Source organism: Oncorhynchus tshawytscha, linkage group LG06 (genome assembly GCF_018296145.1).
Source record: "Oncorhynchus tshawytscha isolate Ot180627B linkage group LG06, Otsh_v2.0, whole genome shotgun sequence".
NCBI classification, from domain to species: Eukaryota; Metazoa; Chordata; class Actinopteri; order Salmoniformes; family Salmonidae; genus Oncorhynchus; species Oncorhynchus tshawytscha.
The window spans coordinates 50,402,413-50,423,132 of NC_056434.1; the positions used below are offsets into that span (position 1 = coordinate 50,402,413).

The window sequence follows — 20,720 nt, forward strand, 5'->3', positions numbered from 1 at the left end:
TATTTCTATTAGTTATTTTCAGTGTTTTTAGTTGGAAGTGTGTGTGTGTGAGTTTATTACGTGGACAATGGATTGGGTAAATTCTATTCTCAAGTTGAGTATAGTGCTGCTTATATAAAGGAGGCGGAATAATTCGTAATGGTAAATTATAATGATTTTAATGCGCTGTACTGTATGTTCCTTTACTGTATGGCCTTACTGTACATGTATGCATTCATCTTCCTCAGTTGAAGTAATTCAAAGGATGTAGACATCTGATTACACCTAACACATGCAGTACAGTTCAGCACTGGTGTTGAATCTATTCAGGGCCGAATCTATTCCACGGTGCTAGTTTTCTATTCCAAACACATTGTATCCTTGGCCTGTGTCAGTATCCATTTGAAACGCAGGAGTCAGGTTGGAGCCTCTGTGGATTTACCAAGCTAGCCACTGACTGTGCTATGCTAGGCTAGGCTAGCTACAGTGCCCCCATGGTGATGTGATTTAGTGTCAGCAGCTGTCAGAACAGTGCACGCTCTTGCCAAGTAGTCTTTTTTAATTCTGCTCTCCGTGTGTTAAGGAGAGGAGGCAAGTGAAGGAGAGAGAGAGGTGTGTTTGCACTCTAGAGAACAGCAGCAGCATTGAGAGGGAGACAGAATGAGAGATGGTGGGTACAGAACATACACTATATATTCAAAAGTATGTGGACCTTCAAATTAGTGAATTTGGCTCTTTCAGTCACACCCGTTGCTGACAGGTGTATATAACTGACCACACAGCCATGAAATCTCCATAGACAAACACTGGCATTAGAATGGCCTTGCTGAAGAGCTCAGTGACTTTCAATGTGGCACCATCATAGGACGCCAGTTTTCCAACAAGTCAGTTCGTCAAATTCCTGCCCTGCTCTAGGGCTGTCCCAGTCAACTGTAAGTGATGTTATTGTGAATTGGAAACAACATCTAGGAGCAACAACGGCTCAGCTGCGAAGTGGTAGGCCATACAAACTCACAGAACGGGACCACTGAGTGCTGAGGCGCATTCCAACTGCCATTGGAAGCAACGTCAGCACAATAACTGTTCATTGGGAGCTTTATGAAATGGGTTTCCATGGTCAAGTAGCCGCACACAAGCCTAAGATCACCATGCGCAATGCCAAGCGTCAGCTGGAGTGGTGTATAGCTCCACAATGAAGAGGACCACAATGGAAATAAGTCCCAGACTTTATTGTGTGTTATCCCTGCCTATCTAAGGTCTTCGAAAGCCAAGTCAACAAACAGATCACTGACCATCTCGAATCCCACCGTACCTTTTCCGCTGTGCAATCTGGTTTCCGAGCCGGTCACGGGTGCACCTCAGCCACGCTCAAGGTACTAAACGATATCATAACCGCCATCATAACCGCCATCTATAAAAGACGTAAGTACTGTGCAGCCGTCTTCATCGACCTGGCCAAGGCTTTTGACTCTGTCAATCACCATATTCTTATCGGCAGACTCAGTAGCCTCGGTTTTTCTAATGACTGCCTTGCCTGGTTCACCAACTACTTTGCAGACAGAGTTCAGTGTGTCAAATCGGAGGGCATGTTGTCCGGTCCTCTGCAGTCTCTATGGGGGTTCAATTCTCGGGCCTACTCTTTTCTCTGTATATATCAATGATGTTGCTCTTGCTGCGGGCGATTCCCTGATCCACCTCTACGCAGACGACACCATTCTGTATACTTCTGGCCCTTCCTTGGACACTGTGCTATCTAACCTCCAAATGAGCTTCGATGCCATACAACACTCCTTCCGTGGCCGCCAACTGCTCTTAAAAGCTAGTAAAACCAAATGCATGCTTTTCAGCCGTTCGCTGCCTGCACCCGCACGCCCGTAAAACTGACTATCCTACCGATCCTCGACTTCGGCGACGTCATCTACAAAATTGCTTCCAATACTCTACTCAGCAAACTGGATGCAGTTTATCACAGTGCCATCAGTTTTGTTACTAAAGCACTTTATACCACCCACCACTGCGACCTGTATGCTCTAGTCGGCTGGCCCTCGCTACATATTCGTCGCCAGACCCACTGGCTCCAGGTCATCTACAAGTCCATGCTAGGTAAAGCTCCGCCTTATCTCAGTTCACTGGTCACGATGGCAACACCCACCCGTAGCACGCGCTCCAGCAGGTGTATCTCACTGATCATCCCTAAATCCAACACCTCATTTGGCCGCCTTTCCTTCCAGTTCTCTGCTGCCTGTGACTGGAATGAATTGCAAAAATCGTTGAAGTTGGATACTTTTATCTCCCTCTCCAACTTTAAACATCTGCTATCTGAGCAGCTAACTGATCGCTGCAGCTGTACATAGTCCATCGGTAAATAGCCCACCCAATGTACCTACCTCATCCCCATACTGTTTTTATTTATTTACATTTCTGCTCTTTTGCACACCAGTATCTCTACCGGCACATGACCATGTGATCATTTATCACTCCAGTGTTAATCTGCTAAATTGTAATTATTCGCCTACCTCCTCATGCCTTTTGCACACAATGTATATAGACTCTTTTTTTTTTCTTTTTTTTCTACTGTGTTATTGACTTGTTTATTGTTTACTCCATTTGTGACTCTGTGTTGTTGTCTGTTCACACTGCTATGCTTTATCTTGGCCAGGTCGCAGTTGTAAATGAGAACTTGTTCTCAACCAGCCTACCTGGTTAAATAAAGGTGAAATAAAATAAAATAAAATCCTTTAATGTGCATGTATGGCTTTTAAGTTTTATGTGTGCTTGTTTTTTAAAATGGTCGAATTAATAAACTAAACTAAACTCCGCCATTGGACGCTGGAGCAGTGGATACGTGTTATCTCGAGTGATGAATCACGCATCACGATCTGGCAGTCCAGCGGATGAATCTGGGTTTGGCGGATGCCAGGAGAACGCTACCTGCCCGAATGCATAGTACCAACGGTAAAGTTTGGTGGAGATGGAATAATGGCCCAGGGCTGTTTTTCATGGTTAAGGCTAGGCCCCTTAGATCCAGGGAAGTGAAATCTTTAAGCTTCAGCATACAATGACACTCTAGACGATTCTGTGCTTCCAACTTTGTGGCAAAGGTTTGGGGAAGGCCCTTTCCTGTTTCAGGATGACAATGCCCTCGTGCACAAAGCGAGGTCCATACAGAAATGGTTTATCAAGATCAGTGTGGAAGAACTTGACTGACCTTCACAGAGCCCAGACCTCAACCCCATTGAACACCTTTGGGATGAATTGGAACGACGACTGCGAGCCAGGCCTAATCGTCCAACATCAGTGCCCAATCTCACTAATGTTCCTGTGTCCCAGCAGCGATGTTCCAACATCAAGTGGAAAGCCTTCCTAGAAGAGTGGAGGCTGTTATAGCAGCAAAGGGGGGGGACCAACTCCATATTAATGCCCATGATTTTGGAATGAGATGTTCAACGGGCAGGTGTCCACATACTTTTGGTCATGAAGTGTATATCACTGACAGGTTGTAGGGTACCATTTGGGGATGCAGAAAGAGAGACACGGGGGGCTGCTGTACAGCACAACACTGACAGGGGCTTTGTTCTCGATGGCACTCTATTCCATATATAGTGCAGTACTTTTAACCAGAGCAATATGTAGTGCACTATAAAGGGAATAGGTTGCTATTTGGGACATAGCCAGAGCAACACCACTGACAGGGTGTTTCATTAGTACTGTGGATGGCTGGGGGATTTAACCTGTGCTAAAAAGGTGATTTACACATCTATATCATTGCCATGGTGTGCATAGCCTACAATCTGGGCATATCTCAGAATATATTAGCTTGGCAGTTTTATATCTGAGCCTTAAAATTTGAACTTAAATTTGAAACTAAAGATGGTGATTTAAGCCGTGATGTGCATTTCAGATGTCTATGAGATTTAAAATAGTGGACTTTCATGAAAAAGCAGATGGGATGACCTACAGTGGGATAGTGTACTTTCTAGAAGAGGCCTTGAATAGGGTAATGCCCACATCACATGTTATCTACATGGATGATACGTGCACATAATATAAGTCATATAACTCACCCTGCTATCAAAGAGGCTGTGCTTAGAAAAGAAATCAGTGACTATGACAACGAGGAAGTAGGTTGGAGGGGAAAGTGTTGAGTCCCACGCAGCCCAGCTTCTGACAACTGATATCATCACATATCAACATAGAGAACCTACAGAACAATGCCAAAATAACACTCACTGTGGTCTTCAACAACATCTTCAACATCTCCACATCCTTTGAATTAATTATCCTAGTTTCTAAAGGCTTTTGGATGGCTATCGGACAGCTAAATGTTTTCTGTTTTAAAAGGGCCTTCTGGTTTTACATTGGCTTATTGTTGTTATTATATGTCTATATTTAGAGTTCATCTTTTGTCAAATACTGAATATTTGGTGGTGTTTATTGCAGTTAGGTGAGGGTGTTAGGAAAGGGTGTTCTTAGGAAAGGCTATACAGTATGTGCACTATACAACTTGGATTGTATCCAGTGTTAATTATTCTCTGTGCTATCCCCTAACACACACACACACTGTAATGGGTGCGTGCTGGTTGCAGGGAAGTCAGGAGAACGAACGTGGTATAAACAGAGTCATTTAATAAGTGCTCACAAAACTCCGAAAACCAAAATATACAAAATTATAAAAGTAGGTACAAAACCCGTCGCACACGAGAACATAACTAGCACATAACATACAATCAAACAATCACAGTCAAGGACATGAGGGGAAACAGAGGGTTAAATACACAACATGTAATTGATGGGATTGGAACCAGGTGTGAAGGAAGACAAGACAAAACAATTGAAAAATGAAAAATGGATCAGCGATGGCTAGAAGGTCGGTGACATCGAACACCGCCCGAACAAGGAAAGGGACCGACTTCGGCGGAAGTCGTGATAGCCCCCCCCCCTGACGCGCGGCTCCAGCAGCGAGTCGACACCGACTTCAGGGACGACCCGGAGGGCGAGGCGCAGGGCGATCCGGATGGAGACGGTGGAACTCTCGCAGCATTGAAGGATCCAACACATCCTCCACCGGAACCCAGCATCTCTCCTCTGGACCATACCCCTCCCAGTCTACGAGGTACTGAAGGCCCCTCGCCCGACGTCTCGAATCCAGTATGGAACGAACGGAGTACGCCGGGGCCCCCTCGATGTTCAGAGGGGGCGGAGGAACAGCACCTTAGTCTCCAGGAGCGGGTCAGCCACCACCGGCATGAGGAGAGACACTTGGAACGAGGGGTTAATGCGGTAATCGGGGGGAAGCTGTAACCTGTAACAAACCTCGTTCACTCTCCTCAGGACTAAATGGCCCCACAAACCGCGGACCCAGCTTCCGGCAGGGCAGGCGGAGGGACAGGTTTCGGGTCGAGAGCCAGACCCGGTCCCCCGGTGCAAACACCGGGGCCTCACTTCGGTGAAGGTCTGCGCCAATTTTCTGGCGCAGCACGGCGTGCTGAAGGTGGACATGGGCGGCGTCTAATGTCTCCTCCGTGTGCCGGAACCAGTCGTTCACCGCAGGAGCCTCGGTCTGACTCTGATGCCAAGGAGCCAGAACCGGCTGATACCCCAATACACACTGGAAGGGAGAGAGATTAGTGGAGGGGTGGCGGAGCGAGTTCTGGGCCATCTCTGCCCAGGTCACGAATGCTGCCCACTCCCCTGGCCGGTCCTCAGAAACCTACCCACATCCTGGTTAACTCTCTTCACCTGCCCATTACTCTCGGGGTGAAAACCTGAGGTAAGGCTGACCGAGACCCCCAGACAATCCATGAATGCCCTCCAGACCCTCGACATGAACTGGGGACCCCGATCAGACACTATATCCTCAGGTACCCCATAGTGCCGGAAGACGTGTGTAACCAGGGCCTCCGCAGTCTGTAGGGAGACCAGGCAAAGGGAGGAGATGATAAGACTTAGAAAAATGATCCACAATGACCAGGATCGTGGTGTTACCCTGTGAAGGATCAAATCAAATCAAATTTTATTTGTCACATACACATGGTTAGCAGATGTTAATGCGAGTGTAGCGAAATGCTTGTGCTTCTAGTTCCAACAATGCAGTAATAACCAATGAGTAATCTAACCTAGGAATTTCACAACTACTACCTTAAACACACAAGTGGAAAGGGATGAAAGGGATAAAGAATATGTACATAAAGATAATGAATGAGTGATGGTACAGAAGAACGGCATAGGCAAGATGCAGTAAATGGTATCGAGTACTGTATATACATATAAGATGAGTAATGTAGGGTATGTAAACATATAAAAGTGGCATTGTTTAAAGTGGCTAGTGATACATGTATTACATAAAGATAGCAATATGCAGTAGATGGTAGAGTACAGTATATACATATGAGATGAGTAATGTAGGGTATGTAAACATTATATTAAGTCGCATTGTTTAATCATAAGGCATACCCCCCCGCCCCTCTTCTTACCAGAAAGATGCTTGTTTCTGTTGGCGCGATGCGTGAAGAAACCAGCTGGCTGTACCGACTCCGATAGCGTGTCTCGAGTGAGCCATGTTTCCGTGAAGCAAAGAACGTTACAGTCTCTTATGTCTCTCTGGAATGCAACCCTTGCTCGGATTTCATTAACCTTGTTGTCAAGAGATTGGAAATTGGCGAGTAGTATGCTCGGGAGCGGTGCGCGATGTGGCAGTCTCCGGTGCCTGACCAGAAGGCCGCTTCGTCTGCCCCTTTTATGGCATCGTTGTTTTGGTTCGCCGGCTGGGATCCAATCCCTTGTCCTGGGAGGTGGGCAAAACACAGGATCCGCTTTGGGAAAGTTGTATTCCTGGTCTTTATGATGGTGAGTTAACGTTGCTCTTATATCCAGTAGTTCCTACCGACTGTATGTAATCAAACCTAAGATTACCTGGGGTACCAATGTAAGAAATAACACGTTAAAAAAACAAAATACTGCATAGTTTCCTAGGAACACAAAGCGAGATGGCCGTATCTGTCGGCGCCCCTGAGGAAGATCGGTCAGGAAATCTACCGACAGGTGTGACCACGGCCGTTGTGGAACGGGTAAGGGTTGTAACTTACCTATGGGCAGGTGCCTAGGAGCCTTACACTGGGCGCACACCGAGCAGGAGGAAACATAAACCCTCACATCCTTAGCCAAAAAACCCTCACCATCCGACCAATCCCAGGATGACCAGAGGAGGGCGACGTGTGGGCCCAATAGATCTGCCGGTCGCGGACAGCAGACGGAACGTACAGATGCCCAGCTGGACACTGGAGGGTAGGGGACTCTGCACGTAATGCCTGCTCAATGTCCACATCCAGCTCCCACACTACCGGCGCCACCAGGCAAGATGCGTCTGCCTTAACGTCCTGGGAGCCTGGTCTGTAGGAAAGGGTAAACACAAAACGGGTGAAAACATGGCCCACTTTGCCTGGCGAGGGTTCAGTCTCCTCGTCGCCCGGATGTACTCCAGATTGCGGTGGTCAGTCCAGATGAGAAAAGGGTGTCTAGCCCCCTCAAGCCAATGTCTCCACGCCTTCAAGGCCTTGACGACAGCCAACAGCTCCCGGTCCCCCACATCATAGTTTCTCTCCGCCATGCTGAGCTTCTTCAAGAAGAAGGCAAAGGGGCGGAGCTTCGGTGGCGTACCCAAGCGCTGAGAGAGCACAGCTCCTGTCCCAGCCTCGGAAGCGTCCACCTCCACTATGAACACCAAAGAGGGATCTGGATGGGCCAACACGGGAGCTGAGGTAAACAGAGCCCTCAGGTGACTAAAAGCCCTGTCCGCCTCAGCTGACAGGGACCATTGCAAGCGCACCGGGCCTCCCTTCAGCAGTGAGGTAAAAAAAATAAAAAATAAAAAAGATAAACCTCCGGTAGTAGTTGGCAAACCCTAAGAACCGCTGCACCTCCTTTACCGTGGTGGGAGTCGGCCAATTACGCAATTATTGCCGTGCGTATCTCCGACCCGACCCATCTCCGACCCTGTAGTGGAAATGCGATACCCTAGGAAGGAGACGGACTGTTGGAAGCATTTCTCAGCCTGGAAGCATTTCTCAGCCTTGAAGTACAGGTCATTCTCCAACAGGCGACCAAGCACTCTGCACACCAGGGACACATGCTCAGCGCGTGTAGCGTAGTATATCAAAATGTCATCAATATACACCACTACACCCTGCCCGTACAGGTCCCTGAAAATCTCGACTACAAAGGCTTGGAAGACTGATGGCGCATTCATCAACCCGTACGGCATGACGAGGTACTCCTAGTGCCCAGAGGCGGTACTGAAAGCCATCTTCCACTCCTCTCCCTCTCGGATACGTACCAGGTTGTTAGCTCTCCTGAGATCTAATTTGGTGAAGAAGCGCGCCCCGTGCATTGACTCTATCACTGTGGCTATGAGCGGTAGTGGGTAACTATACCTCACAGTGATCTGATTCAGACCCCATAATCCATACATGGGCGCAGACCTCCCTCCTTCTTCTTCACAAAAAATAAACTTGAGGAGGCGGGTGAAGTGGAGGACCGAATGTACCCCTGACGCAGGGATTCGGAGACATATGTTTCCATAGCCTCCATCTCCGCCTGTGGGAGGGAATACATGTGACTCCTGAGAAGTGCGGAACGGAAACCCCTAAACACCTACCTGAGCACTCTCACGACCACCCCATGAGAGCCCTCTGTGGCCAAGAAACAGTGGGGTTATGACAAGCTAACCAGGGTAGGCCCAGCATCACGAGAAACGCAGGAGAGTCAATATGGAAGAGACTAATTCTCTCCGTATGACCCCCCTGTGTCACCATGCCCAAAGGCGCGGTGACCTCCCTAATCAACCCTGACCCTAATGGTTGACTATCTAAGGCATGAACTGGGAAGGGCACATCCACGGGAACGATGGGGCTCTATCAATAAAATTCCCAGCCGCGCCTGAATCTATAAGCGCATTATGTTGGGAATGCGGGGAAAACTCAAGGAACGTGACAGATACAATGTGCAACAGGGGGCTCTGGGTGAGAATGGTGCCGGCTCACCTAGGGTGACGCCAGAGCGCCCTACCTGCTGCCTCGATTCCCAGAGGAACCAACCTGGCACCAACCGGCAGTGTGACCTCTGCGGCCACAGATGATGCACGAGCGGGAACCCCCTCCGGTCTCCCTGCGCACCGCCCCTCCCAGCTCCATGGGTGTCAGAGAGGGGGTGCGGGAGGATGGAACCACCAGACCCCGATCTGAACATGCGCGAGTAGCCAGCTGGTTGTCCAGTCGAATGGACAGGTCCACCAGCTGGTCAAACGTGAGGGTGGTGTCTCTGCCGGCCAGCTCCTGACGAATGTCCTCGCACAGACTGCAGCTGTAATAGTCGATCAGGGCCCTGTTGTTCCAACCCGCAACGGCAGCCAGGGTCCTAAACTCCAGGGCAAACTCCTGGGCGCTCCTCGTCTCCTGCCTCATATGGTAGAGGCGCTCACCCGCCGCTCAACCCTCGGGCAGGTGGTCGAAGACTGCCCGGAAACGGCGGTTGAACTCCTCAAACTGGTCCAACGCCGCATCTCCCTCTCTCCACACGGCATTGGCCCACTCCAGGGCTTTCCCGGTGAGGCACGAGACGAGGGCGGACACCCTCTCACAGCCCGATGGAGCCGTGTAGACGGTGGCCAGATAGAGGTCTAATTGCAATGATAACCCCTGGCAGTTCGCAGCCCTCCCGTCGTACTCCTGGGGCAAGGAGAGACAGATCCCGCTGGGTTCAGGCGGGAAAGGGGTGCTCAGGAGAGTGCTGGTGAAGGTGCTGGAAGAACTCCCTGTCTCTCCCAGCGGTCCATTGTCTGGACAACGCGATCCATGGCAGCGCCAAGATGGTGAAGCATAACTGCATGCTACTGGACGCGCTCCTCCACCTCAATGGCCGGGGTACCTTCTCCTGCTGATTCCATAGTTTGGGTCGGTGATTCTGTAATGGGTGCGTGCTGGTGGCAGCGAAGTCAGGCGCAGGAGAACGAACTTGTTATAAACGGAGTCGTTTAATAAGTGCTCACAAAACTCCGAAAACAAAAATATACAAAATAATAAAAGTGGGTACAAAACCCGTCGCACACCAGAACATAACTTGCACATAACATACAATCAAACAATCACGACAAGGACATGAGGGGAAACAGAGGGTTAAATACACAACATGTAATTGATGGGATTGGAACCAGGTGTGAAGGAAGACAAGACAAAACCAATGGAAAATGAAAAATGGATCAGCGATGGCTAGAAGGTTGGTGACGTAGACCGCTAAACACCGCCCGAACAAGGAGAGGGACCGACTTCGGCGGAAATCGTGACACACGCACACACACACACACACCTTACTTTTGTCCCCTTATTTAATTTGCGTCAATCCACTACAGCATTTGCAGCCACTTCTTTCTAAAGCCATTACACACCTCCCTACACTGATTGTTAGGCAATATTGATCCATGCCTGGGTTCCAACATTATACCAATGACGTGCTGCTTAAGGCTACTCACAGTGGCTTGGGCTGACTGCTTGATCAGCTTGAGTACATTGAGGGTCTGGCTTATATTGCATAATTCAATTTGCTGGGAGACAGCACCTGGGAATAAAGTGCCATATGGTGCAGTGCTTGTTTCTGTGAAAGAGCCTCTATGAATCTCACTATGGCGTCTTCTATCTCTGCATGGAGTCCCAAAATGCACCCTATTACCTGAATAGTGCACTACTTTTGACCAAATCCTTATGAGGTTCGGGTGAAAAGTAGTGCACTGTGTAGTGAATAGGGCACCATTTGGGACGCGGGATCTGTTTGTTCTGAGTGGTTTGTGACACTGGCTGACTGGCTCTGTTGTGCGGTTTTGGTAGTAGCCGCCATTGAAGTGAAGCTATTTCTAGCAGTACATGTACGGGTACATGTTCTGCTTATTTTCAGGGGTTAAGAGGGCCTTCTTCAAACAATTATAAATGACGTAATGGTCATAATGTATGTCGGTTTTCTGCCTCAGTATTCGTACCTATTTGATTTCATAAAATGGGTTGAACACAACCGCCACATAGAATAAACATGGATAATGACCTATTTATTTGGAAGGGTTCAATGTGATAAGATATCTCTTATATCTCTCCATAAGCTTCATTTTGAAAATGAAATGCTGTTATATTCTGCCTCTTACTTCGAAACAGTACCGTACTCCAGTCATCCATGTTAATTTAGAGCATGAGGAGGGCAGGAAATGATGTGATGCCTCATCCGTTGAATTGGTCACCCCTTTACACGTCACTAACTTAATGGCTTGCGTCCCAAATGGCACCCTATTATGGGCCATGGTTAAAAGTAGTGCACTATATACTGTAGGTGACAGGGTGCCTTTTGGAAAACAGTCATGGTCACCCCTTTAATGAATTGTTCACCCCTTTTACTGATTGTTTTGTTGTCTGTACTGCAGATGCCAGGGCAGACAGAGCTGAGAGGAGGAAGCTCTTCAGGCACTACACTGTGGGATCCTACGACAGCTTTGATGCGTCAAGGTAAGGATTGGTTTCAGGATTGGTCTTGGTTTACTTACTGTTTTTCCGAATGCCTATTCAAGGGGATGTTCAGAGGAAATTGGTGGAACCATGATACTCTACAGGGTGTGATATCTTCTTCTAAACTGCTATAGCATATGAGAAGTTTTGCAGACATTTATAGCTTCTGTGACGAAGATGCTGCTGACACATAACCCCTAATGTTTGGTGTCTGACTTCAGACTACAGATCTCAAGTAGCGTCACCGGCCTTATTCAATTGTAAAGAATGGAGGAAACAACTATGCACGTACGGTAGTAAGCTGTTCATCTGGGGGGTCTTCGTCAGCCAATCCTCCCAGATGATGAGGCGAGGGGTGAATGTAAATTGTGAACTAAAGCGTACACAGCACTTGGCTTATTTCATGTGTTTTCTTTTTCGTTTGGGAATAGCACATATGGGACATTGCATGTTACCCTTTCACCTGGCTTTCATGTGCATATTTCAGTTATTTCATTCATTCGTATCATTTTTTATGTCAGATCATCTACAGTAGTACCGCACTCTAATCTGTGGCGCCACTGATTACAGCACAAGAAAGGGCTCTGAGAGGACTCTTTGGATCCTTCTCTCTGGGAAAAAAAAGCTTCTAAAAGGGTTCTCTGTGGGTGACAGGGTTCTACCTAGAACCGTAAAGTGTTCTTCTACAGGTGCAAGTCCTAAGGACCTTTTTATTTCCAAGAGTGTACTGTGCCAAAGCCTTTTATGGCAAAGCAAACTTGTGCAAGTGGAGAACATTGAAGAGGAAATTGGCTGGGTGGGAGTGTGTGTGCGCGTGTATGTGTTTGTCTCCAAAGGAGAGGAGATAGGCTGGGTGTGTGTGTGTGTGTGTGTGTGTGTGTGTGTGTGTGTGTGTGTGTGTGAAACCTCTCGCTGTCAGATGGATGGTGATGTAAGAAATGCTTGAGCTCGGGGCCTCGCTTGTTCGCACTTGGGCATTCGATGCCGGGACTGTTATGCAAACAGTAACAAAGTAAGAAAAGTGTACCTAGAAAAGAAAGCACTCCATTCACAATGTCCTCAGCTTCTTCCCGGGGAACGGTCCAGATGAGAAAGCATGGGGTAACTACATGTTTTAACTAACGAACATCCCAAGGAGACTGTATTGCAGCCCATGCACTAGCCTACATACCGGATGGATTTAATGGAGAGACCAAGAGGAGAGACAGAGATATCCTCCTCCATCCAACAGTACTAACATACAGTGCCTTCGGAAAGTGTTCAGACCCCTTCCCTTTTTCCCCACATTTTGTTACGTTGCAGCCTTCTTGTAAAATGAAGAAGAAATGAAGAATATCCTCATGAATCTACACACAACTCATAATGGCAAAGCGAGACAAGTTTTTTTAGAAATGTTTGCAAATGTATAAGAAAAAAATAAGGAAAATGCAGAAGTCTTCAGAACCTTTCGGAATGAGACTCGATATTGAGCTCTGGTGCATCCTGTTTCCATTGATCATATTTGAGATGTTTCTTCAACTTGATTGGAGTCCACTTGTGGTAAATTCAATTGATTGGACATGATTTGGAAAGGCACACAGTCTATATAAGGTCCCACAGTTGACAGTGCATGTCAGAGCAAAAATCAAGCCATGAGGTTGAAGGAATTGTATGTAGAGCTTCGAAACAGGATTGTGTCGAGGCACAGATCTGAGGAAGGGTACCACAAAATGTCTGCAGCATTGAAGGTCCCCAAGAACACAGTGGCCTACATCATTCTTAAATGGAAGAAGTTTGGAACCATTAAGGCTCTTCCTAGAGCTGGCTGCCCGGCCAAACTGATCAGTCTGGGGAGAAGGGCATTGGTTAGGGAGGTGACCAAGAACCTGATGGTCACGCTGACAGAGCTCCAGAGTTCCTCTGTGGAGATGGGAGAACCTTCTTGAAGGACAACATTCTCTGCAGCACTCCACAAATCAGGCCTTTATGGTAGAGTGGCCAGACGGAAGTCACTCCTCAGTAAAAGGCACACGACAGAGTTGGAGTTGGAGATTGCCAAAAGGCACCTAAAGGACTCAAAGATGATGAGAAACAAGATTCTCTGGTCTGGAGGAAACCTGGCACCAACCTTACGGTGAAGAATGGTGGTGGCAGCATCACGCTGTGGGGATGTTTTTCAGCGGCAGGGACTGGGAGACTAGTCAGGATCGAGGCAAAGATGAACGGAGCAAAGTACAGAGAGATCCTTGATGAAAACCTGCTGCAGAGCGCTCAGGACCTCAGACTTGGGCGAAGGTTCACCTTCCAACAGGACAACGACCCTAAGTACACAGCCAAGACAACGTAGGAGTGGCTTCGGGACAAGTCTCTGAATGTCCGTGAGTGGCCCAGCCAGAGCCCGGACTTGAACCCAATCGAACATCTCTGGAGTGACCTGAAAATAGCTGTTTAGTGACACTCCCCATCCAACCTGACAGAGCTTGAAAGGATCTGCAGACAAGAATGGGAGAAACTCCCCAAATACAGGTCTGCCAAGCTTGTAGCGTCATACCCAAGAAGACTCGAGGCTGTAATCGCTGCCAAAGGCGATTCAACAAAGTACTGAGTAATGGTCTGAATACTTATGTAATTGTGATATTTCCGTTTTTTAATTTGAATACATTTGCAAAAAATTCTAAAAACCTTTGTTTGCTTTGTCATTATGGGATATTGTGTGTAGATTGATGAAGGAAAAAAACAATTGAATCAATTTTAGAATAAGGCTGTAACGTAACAAAATGTGGAAAAACTAGAGGTCTGAATACTCTCCGAATGCACTGTACCCACCAACCAGTACAGCCAGTGTAAGAGCAAAGTAGGTTGTCATGGACACACAGACAGTCCCTGTTACCGGTGCTGTGATGGCTGTTTGCATGCTGCTCTGCTCATCTGCTCTGGCATGGGGGGTGACAGAGGTGAGGGACTTCAGCCTGGTCCCAGATCTGTTGCTGCTGTCTTGCCAACTCAGCATAGCATAGCAGATCTGGGCCTTGCCAACTCAGCCCGAAACAAACTGATCTGGGACCAGGCTATAGGGACAGAGCCTCTGTAAACTTGGCCAGGCTTCTGGCTTGCTCAACGGACAACATATTTGGGGATTGGTCCTCTTGACCAGTTGCATTGTTGCACTGCACTGCTCCAATAAATGAATGTAATCTCTTCAAACGTCTGTTGATGTTCAAGCTACAGTGTAATCTCTTAATACATGTAGCAGAAAGGAGGCTACTACTGATTAGCTTGGTAAATACTGTCTGCATTGAGATTTGTCTCCTTTCTGCTTCACGTATTGACATATTTCACGGTAGCCTTTTGGGATAGCTATAGGCTGCCTTCTGGGTTCATACTAGGATATTGGAATATAGATGATTAGATTCTGTTTCCTGAAGGTCTGTAATCCCTGTATTACATGTGGAACACCCTTACCAAACGATTGCAGTCAGAGTGCAGTATGACCGCAGTGTGCTGCAAATACTGCATCCAAAATAAATAAAAAATATTTTACTGCAGTAATTTTGCAGTGTAACTGCAGTTAGAGTGCAGTATAACTTCAGTTCAACTGCAGTCCACTGCAGTTATTCTGCAGAATCTACCATAACCTTGTTGCACTATGACAGCGTTTCCCAAACTCAGTCCTCGGGACCCCAAGCACATTTTGGTTTTGCCCTAGCACTACACAGCTGATTCAAATGATCAAAGCTCGATGATGATTAGTTGATCATTTGAATCAGCTGTGTAGTGATAGGGCAAAAACCAAACCTGCACCCCTTGGGCTCCAGAGGACCGAGTTTAGGAAACCCTGCACTATGATGACCTGTAGCGTCACTTTGGTCCTGGAATACTATGACTAGCCCCCATTCTGATCACCAGCTCAAAGTAGAACAGGTTACCATGGCAACCAAGCATCCCACCACAATCACGCTGCTACCTCTGCTGCTCTCCCTTCAAGTTCCTCCTTGGAACCCAACCAATAAGTGAGCGCTTTTCATGTATTTTTTTTATTTTTTAAACCTTTTCACCAAATTGTGTATTCTTTCTTTTGGCACAATATTGGTATGATTATTTGTTTAGTTAAAGGCTATTTACTCCAATAAATCACATTACTGCATGTTGGTCTGTATGCAATTTTGCAAACATATGTAGGCTAATATAGCCTAACTCTTCTCAGCTTTCATCCATGATACAGATGTTCATCCAGATGTTGCTGTATACACAGAATAATACGACATCTCTGAGACCAGGTTGCATACACTAAAGGATACTGCCGACTGAGGAATGACATACATTTGATAGGCAGGCTATGGGGTGGTCGCTTCCACTACATTGAAATAGATTACTCCAAATCGCCTGTCTTCATTCATCCATTAATTCGTTCGTTCGTTCATTCATCCACTCAGCTTTGCACCCTATAGGCTACCCCTCACCGCTCCCTCCCTCCATCCTTCCCAGAGCCGCTGTCTTTTTAGAAGCATTTTTATTTTATTTTCTTCTAATGTTAACAGCTTTTGATTTTGCTCTCCTTTGGGTGGAAATGTTTTCTCTCCGCTGTCTCCGGCTCCACCCGTTTTTTGTTTTGTTTTGCCTCAACGTTTTCGGCAAAGGTGGACTTTGGAGGAGCACTGTGACGGTGCGCTGTCGCTGTCACATCGACACAGGGAGCATCACTCATTACCATAATTGATTAATTCGGTGTGCAGCCGACGAGCTGTCATGATGAAGCACTCGGGGCGAGCAGCTGTGGCTATGATGCGGATGATAGGATGTAGTAACAACGGTCGCTTTGCGCGGAATTTTCTCCACAGCGACTGTGTTATTGACGAGAAGACGGTAGTTCTACAGAAGAAGGATAATGAGGGATTCGGGTTTGTGCTGCGAGGGGCGAAAGGTAGGAGACGGACCCTTAACTTAGTGTCTGTCTGTTGCTCCCTTGTTATGTTCATGTGTCGTCCCCGGTCCACGTTGCAATATTTGTTTCCGTTGCGTCAGTGATGAGAATCACACACATATTGCTTATTATGCACCCATGCTGTTTTGAACACCCACTTCCTTCCATAGAAATTCCAATACTTTTTTTCCCCCTTCTGTTGACGACCGTGTGATAGTTTTTGTGTTGTAGCTCATTCTCAAGTCAGCTCTGCCCCATATCATGTTTTGTGTGACCACCATAATACGTTTAATATTGGTGCCTATAGGAGCCTATAATAACTGAATAACTACTGATATTCTGTTGACTTAAACAGCTTCCCCCGTCACAAACATATGTGCCTGATCAAGTAGACAATTATTTCAAATCTCATACCCAGAGCCTCTGCATCTGCTCCATAGAGTAGAAATGAACATAAGCTACTGTATTGAATGAGCAGACTAACAACGGCCTTTGGAGTTTTCTTCATGGCTGATTTATTGCAAGTGTCACTTGTCACCACCGGTTTCTTGGAGGTGCTGTGACTTCAGTTCTGCAAGAGAAAGATGCTACACAGTATTCATGTGACATCTGTAGCAATCTGCAACATCTAAACTGAAGTCAACTTTGACGTGACTTTGCTGATATTTGTATAAAAATAAAAAAATCTGCTTGCATAGGTTTAGGTGTGTAGTATATGACATGCGATCCTGTCAGATCTGCAGTTTGTCAGATCTGCAGTTTGAGACACACACACACACACACACACAGCTCTCTACTGAACTGTACTCAGTCAGTGCAGGGAATTTATTTGGACCAGGTCTGGAGGGGTGAATGATGCGTCTCCCTAGCTCCAAACCTCTGCTGCAGCCCCAGCCCTAGCCCACAGTCTCTGTTGCTGTCCCTGGCCAGACAGCATGATTATGCCACTAAGCTGTGATTACATTGCCATTGTTATCTACATGCATGTTTTCCGTGTCTTACTGATAATTACATTGCGTTGGGATGATCCCGTCTAAATACAAATGTTACTGCAATATTGCTGTAATGATGTTCCTGCATGTATTACTGTATATCGTCAATGCACGCACAGCTTCCATGTCCATGTGTTTGTGCGTACACGCGTACGCAACACGGTTTGCAACGTCGTCATATTATTTGGTCCAGTAAAACATGTTTTCCATTTCCCAGATGGTGTCTGTTTTGAATGTTGACATTCAAAGGTGTTCCACGTTACACTGTTGCATTGAATTGAATGACCTGTATTACATATGTGCATTAATGATACTGTCCCAGTGACATTGCTTCCCTCCATTTCTCACCTTCTCTTCTCTCTCTGACTTTACCTGGGACGTTGCCTGGCCCTGCTCACCCACCCCTCCAGCGGACACGCCTATCGAGGAGTTTACTCCCACCCCTGCCTTCCCTGCCTTGCAGTACTTGGAGTCTGTGGACGAGGGAGGTGTTGCGTGGCGGGCGGGGCTTCGCAACGGAGACTTCCTCATCGAGGTAAGGAAACATAGTCTTTCTCAATTCATCTCTCCTCGATTGCTTGTGTGCTCTCCTCTTGCCTCCTCCATAAAATGCATTGGAAAAGAGGGTCTGATGGGCCTACTTCTCCAGTACGGTTGAGAGGGAGGCGAGGAGATGGGATGTGAGGATTCAAACGTTCCTTCCTGACCTTGGAAGATTCCTTTTCAGTGTGAAGAATTTGTGATGATTATGTATCTTTTGAAACTGGATGGGAGGTCTGTCTGAAAGCATTTATGAATGTGGGCCCGACAAGCTCCATAAGCATGGGTCTCTTTTGTGGGAATTTAGGGTAGTTTACTCCATTTAGCATTTAGAGTTTTGTTTGACCCAGAAAATAATGGCTTTCAGAACAGAACATCCAATTCTGGCATAGTTTTCTCTGCCTCCAAGTGAAGTGAACCTCAAAAAGTGAGTTATAAAAGTCTGGATAAGCTCCAGAAAGATTCCTCATGAACATACTTAATGAGAAATCTGTGTTCTGTTAATGCTGAAATAAGGAATACTACGCTACTGTGCTGAAAGATTGTTTTTTGGCTACACCTCGTCTCATGTTGGTTGAAGCGCTGTCTGCTCCCCTCCTGAACTACTGTAACGTCCTCAGAGTTGTGCTCAGAGTCACTCCCATGCAGTACACTGTCCAGTTCTGCCTGTTGTAAGGCGATTTGAGTTCATCCCCAAGCATAGCCTGAAATCCAAACCGATACGTTCCGCTTCACTGTTGTTTCCCCAAACGTAACAGGATGAACAGTTAAATTCCAGGCTAACTCAGACAGTCACTATGGATTAGAATTCCACTTGAACACAGCACATACTGTAGTATTGCGTAGCACTCACCTCCTCTTGCTGTGGATTTATCTTCCCTTTGTCAGGACAGTGCCTCACCTAAATTCTTTATTTCTTTACTTCATTGTCTTAACATTTGACCACAACAGGTTGTGGTTGAACAGACCCTCTGGTCTAGTAGTTGAGAGGAATGAATGAATGAATGAATGCTTGAACAGACTAGGGAGAGGAGAGGTCCGTTCCAGTTCATCCATTTTTCCATGGCTGTCACTTCAGTTCTATGTCAGCAAAACAAATGCATTTAGCGCTTGAAAAATTCAGAACTCCAACTCAGCATACTCCGTGTGCTGTGTGAATGTTTTATAGGCACGTCCTAGATTTCTTCCGTGTCGGTGTTCTTCAGTGTGTTACTTCAACAGAACTACAATGAGATTGTATTTCTAGGGTTACTTCAACAGGGACGGGTGGAAGTCATTTTGTACTACAAGGCAGAATAGAGGGGAGATAACGATTGGCCATCTGTCTTCCTAGAGCATACAGACGCCGTGTTCATGGACTCATTGGGCGCTGAACAGCCTGTGTTTTTAAAATCAGCTGTCAGAGCAGGACGGTGATGATGTTACAAAACAAGGGGGGACATCAACTACACTGTAAAAATAGACAAGAGTCAAAACACAGTGATTGTGTAACGAAACCCTGAAAAGTAGTGTACCTAAACTGAGATGTGGTGTTTGAACGTAAACCCAATGTGTACGTGTTCTGATACACAAAGTCTTTTTAAAAACAGAATAGAAGTACTCTGAATAACACCCAAAGGTGTTATTCAAAACACACAAAAATATGTTGTTGATTTTTTTTGTTGCAGACTGTCTCTCATATTGTCAAGTGGTTTAGAAATGCAAATGGTTTATAGCCAGAATATTGATTGATGATAAGGGCCGATGGAGAATAGGTTTTTTCCACCTTCATTCTTTTCAGTGATTTATTTATTTTTTATACAGATTAGAAACAAGAGGGAAACAGGTAAGGAATGAAAGTGGGACAGGTAGAAGTGGGACAGGTGGGGGTGGGAATTCAACCTCCAACTTCAAATGGAATGTCATTGTAATTTTACACACTCAACCAGACAGCCGCACTGTAAAAAATATATATTATGGGGTGAATTGAAATTGACAAAACAAAGAAACAGCAACATATAAGTAATATAAATGAATGCAAGTCATTTCAATGTTTTGTTAATTTCATTTGACCCCAAAAATGTAAGAATAAATCCAACGTAATATGTTGCTCCAAATGTCAGTGTCTTTTATGAGGACAACCAAGGACATTGAATGATTTAAGTCATTGGAAGTCTGGTTCTAATCTCCTATCCTGCTCTGTTTTGAAAGTGTTGTGTGTGTTTAAAAAATGCTCAGACTTAATGAGTATTTTACGCAACGTTGTTTGCATGTTTGAAGAGAGAAACGTATACTTCTATATGAGTATTAAGCAGCTCGTTGTGCCATGAGGCGCAATGGATCATGATGAACGGATATCAAAACCGTCAGGCAAAATGACGTTGAGTGATGAGACCACCCAATCCTACATTTCCAACTTTAAATGGTAGAGGTAATTACAGTATCCTGCCATTTGTTATGTAAAACCTCTAGTTACTGCTGGCGAATTGAGCCCTGAGCTCAACAATGCCTGCCAAAATGTGTTAAACTGGCAAGTGACCAAATACATAAATCAGTGTTAAACATCAAAATATTCCAGAAGAAGGGATCTAATTCTTCACTAGACAGGAGGTGAAACACCATAACAGTGTTTAGAAGCTATAGAAAGAGGAAACGACACCAAAAGAGAAGGGATCTAATTCTGCATGGTTTCAAAAACGTCTCAGGATGGTGTGTTTCAGTACCACAGCAAAGTTAAGGTTTCATCTCCTTCGCATTGGTGGCAGCTCAGTTGCCACTAGTTTTGGTGTTACA

General features: G+C 46.2%; 1 protein-coding gene across 1 annotated transcript in view; it reads left to right on the forward strand.

The window, feature by feature from the left end:
* shank2b (SH3 and multiple ankyrin repeat domains 2b) overlaps positions 1-20,720 on the forward strand; it is a 127,250-nt gene that overhangs the window by 46,600 nt on the left and 59,930 nt on the right. The window contains exons 13-15 of the mRNA XM_042323342.1: positions 11,435-11,516; positions 16,334-16,416; positions 17,819-17,943. Coding sequence (XP_042179276.1) covers positions 11,435-11,516; positions 16,334-16,416; positions 17,819-17,943 — 290 coding nt within the window. The remainder of the gene's footprint in view (positions 1-11,434; positions 11,517-16,333; positions 16,417-17,818; positions 17,944-20,720) is intronic.